The 2,169-nt window shown below is 51.6% G+C and overlaps 1 protein-coding gene and 1 non-coding gene across 2 annotated transcripts; both read left to right on the forward strand.

The window, feature by feature from the left end:
- Positions 1 to 152: 152 nt before the first annotated feature.
- PHACADRAFT_203296 (uncharacterized protein) lies at positions 153 to 1,511 on the forward strand (the record flags this gene model as incomplete). Its single annotated transcript, XM_007403321.1, has 4 exons — positions 153 to 171; positions 1,045 to 1,066; positions 1,119 to 1,357; positions 1,417 to 1,511. The coding sequence occupies 4 exons, from the start codon at positions 153 to 155 to the stop codon at positions 1,509 to 1,511; spliced, it is 375 nt and encodes a 124-aa protein (XP_007403383.1).
- On the forward strand, positions 536 to 604 carry PHACADRAFT_t163. The gene has a single exon. It is a non-coding gene; the product is annotated as a tRNA-OTHER (tRNA).
- Positions 1,512 to 2,169: the final 658 nt, after the last annotated feature.

The following is a 2,169-nucleotide window of genomic DNA, read 5'->3' on the forward strand; positions in this document are numbered from 1 at the left end:
GTATGAGCTCACAACATTCCCGCATACCGCACTCTTGCAGGCAGGCTGCCAGTGCCCACAGTAGACTATATGTAGAGGAGCAGTCAATAAATACACATTATGTTATATTTATAATGCTCGCCTTCAGACTGTGCTCAATACAAGTTAGGATCATGACTACCATTACTCCCAGTAAGTCTCAGGGCATAGGCGCTTGATACAGTGCACCGGGCTTGGGGGTTCAAAGAGGCCGCCCGAGGACGATGCACAGGCGGTGCGATGCACTCTTCAGCCCAATAAAGGTCAAGTCTGTTAGCAAGACTATGAATGTACAACACTAAGACCTTTTACAAACAACAAGAGGAAACTGTATGTTTACTGTGTATAAACGTTTACACCAAGTTTATATGACTTCATTTACACACACGGAAACAGTAAACAGTAATAAACGTTTATACACAGTAAACAAACAAAACAGTTGGAGCCCTACACAGCACACAATGAATACTTACGATGTTGCGCACTCCACTTGTACGCGGCTTTGGCGCACGCGGTGTAGTCCGTAGCTCAGATGGTCAGAGCGTAGCGCAAGCTGAGGTCGTGGGTTCGACTCCTGCCTTGCTATCTCCCGTGCGCGAGGGCCGCGTTTTTTGTGGTTTTCCGTCCTACCGCTTGTAGCAATTCGGAGGCCAGCTCTGGGGCTAGGGAGTGGCCTCGTAAGAAATATGACCATTGAAATCTTGGGACGATGTATCTGAGACGAATGCATGTTTTTCACTGCACTATACTGATAACAGAGGTTGTGCAGTTTATTGCATTCCTTGTAACGAGAATTTCCCAGACTAACCTTTCCTCGTGATAATATCACCCTTCCATGCACACCTCTCATGCAACATCTGCCTTCCTGAGCAACAGCTTATATGCTGAGTGCGCACAATCCCAGTGCCAATTCCCGGAAAGATGGTGTAGCTCAGTTGGACAGAGCGCAGCACAGCGCTGAGGGCGATCATTTACACGTCGGCCATGAATAATGCTGGGAATACCCCACGTGACTACGCGTTACAGAGGTCGAGGCGGCAATAGCATCGTACGTGTCTGTTGCCTTGACCATATAAGATATCATGCTGAAGTGCTGCCAGGCTGCGCTCCAGTGGTACTCAGGCCCCAAACACATCAGGCCCCACCATTGTGCTGTCCACTGTGTACACGCGTTACACACCGAAGTCCGTCGAGGCTCTCCAATGGGCGCTCGAGAAGGGCTTCATAGTCGATGTTGACATCGAGACGAACCTTCGAGCGGGCGAGGGCGCCTGGGAAGATCTTGAAGAGTTCCTGGTGAAGGCCATCCCGACCTCACACAGGGGCAAGATAATCCTCTGTGCGTTGCATGTATCGCATTTTCTCCCGAGCGGCCCGCTGACCGGCCTGCCGTTTCAGCCAACATTTTGCCGGCGCCCGATGATAGGGAGTACCTCAGTCAGCGGGTGCGCACGAGGACTCGGAGGAGGGAGATTGCGGAACTCGCCTCATAGCATGGAGTTTGTTTGTATGAAAGTTTGGGCATGTCTATGGTTTGTCTATTTACATCTGCTCTCTCTCTGTTGAGCAGGGAGGATCCCAATTGTTGGGCTTATCATCGCGGCCGCGCGTTTCCGCGACATGCACGTGACCGTCACACTGTGACGACACTCGTCGAAATTGAACTGGGTCTATCTTACTGGGCCCGGAGTATCTATATGGACGTTAGGAATCTTAGGATGAACCTTCCGGGCACATGCAGGCGATTAATGCAACAGAGAATGCATTAAAATTGTTTGAAGTAGCACACGTTTAGTGTGAAGTACTACAAGTACCCCGTTTCGTTTTTGAGCGCGCGATGATAAATTTGCTTCGCTCAAAACCATCTGTACCCCCGCGTTTGCATCCGTCGCGGGCCGACGCGTGCCACAAGTCCGCCTGTCCTCAGGCTCTTATCTCTACCCACTTTACCGCCATCCCTGGCTTGTCCCTAGTGGACAGTGCTGACACCGGCCGGTGATCTGTAGTATAATCAGCTTCGCAACGCATCGTTCCCACCGAGCGCGCTGATCGCAACCTGCAAGGACTCAGAGCGCCACGCACACTACCGGGACAGCGCGGAGTCCCAAGACGCTGGAGCTCGAGACGCCCGTGGTGCCATTCAGGCTAAAG

The sequence above is a fragment of the Phanerochaete carnosa genome, assembly GCF_000300595.1.
Source record: "Phanerochaete carnosa HHB-10118-sp unplaced genomic scaffold PHACAscaffold_1014, whole genome shotgun sequence".
In the NCBI taxonomy this organism is placed as follows: domain Eukaryota; kingdom Fungi; phylum Basidiomycota; class Agaricomycetes; order Polyporales; family Phanerochaetaceae; genus Phanerochaete; species Phanerochaete carnosa.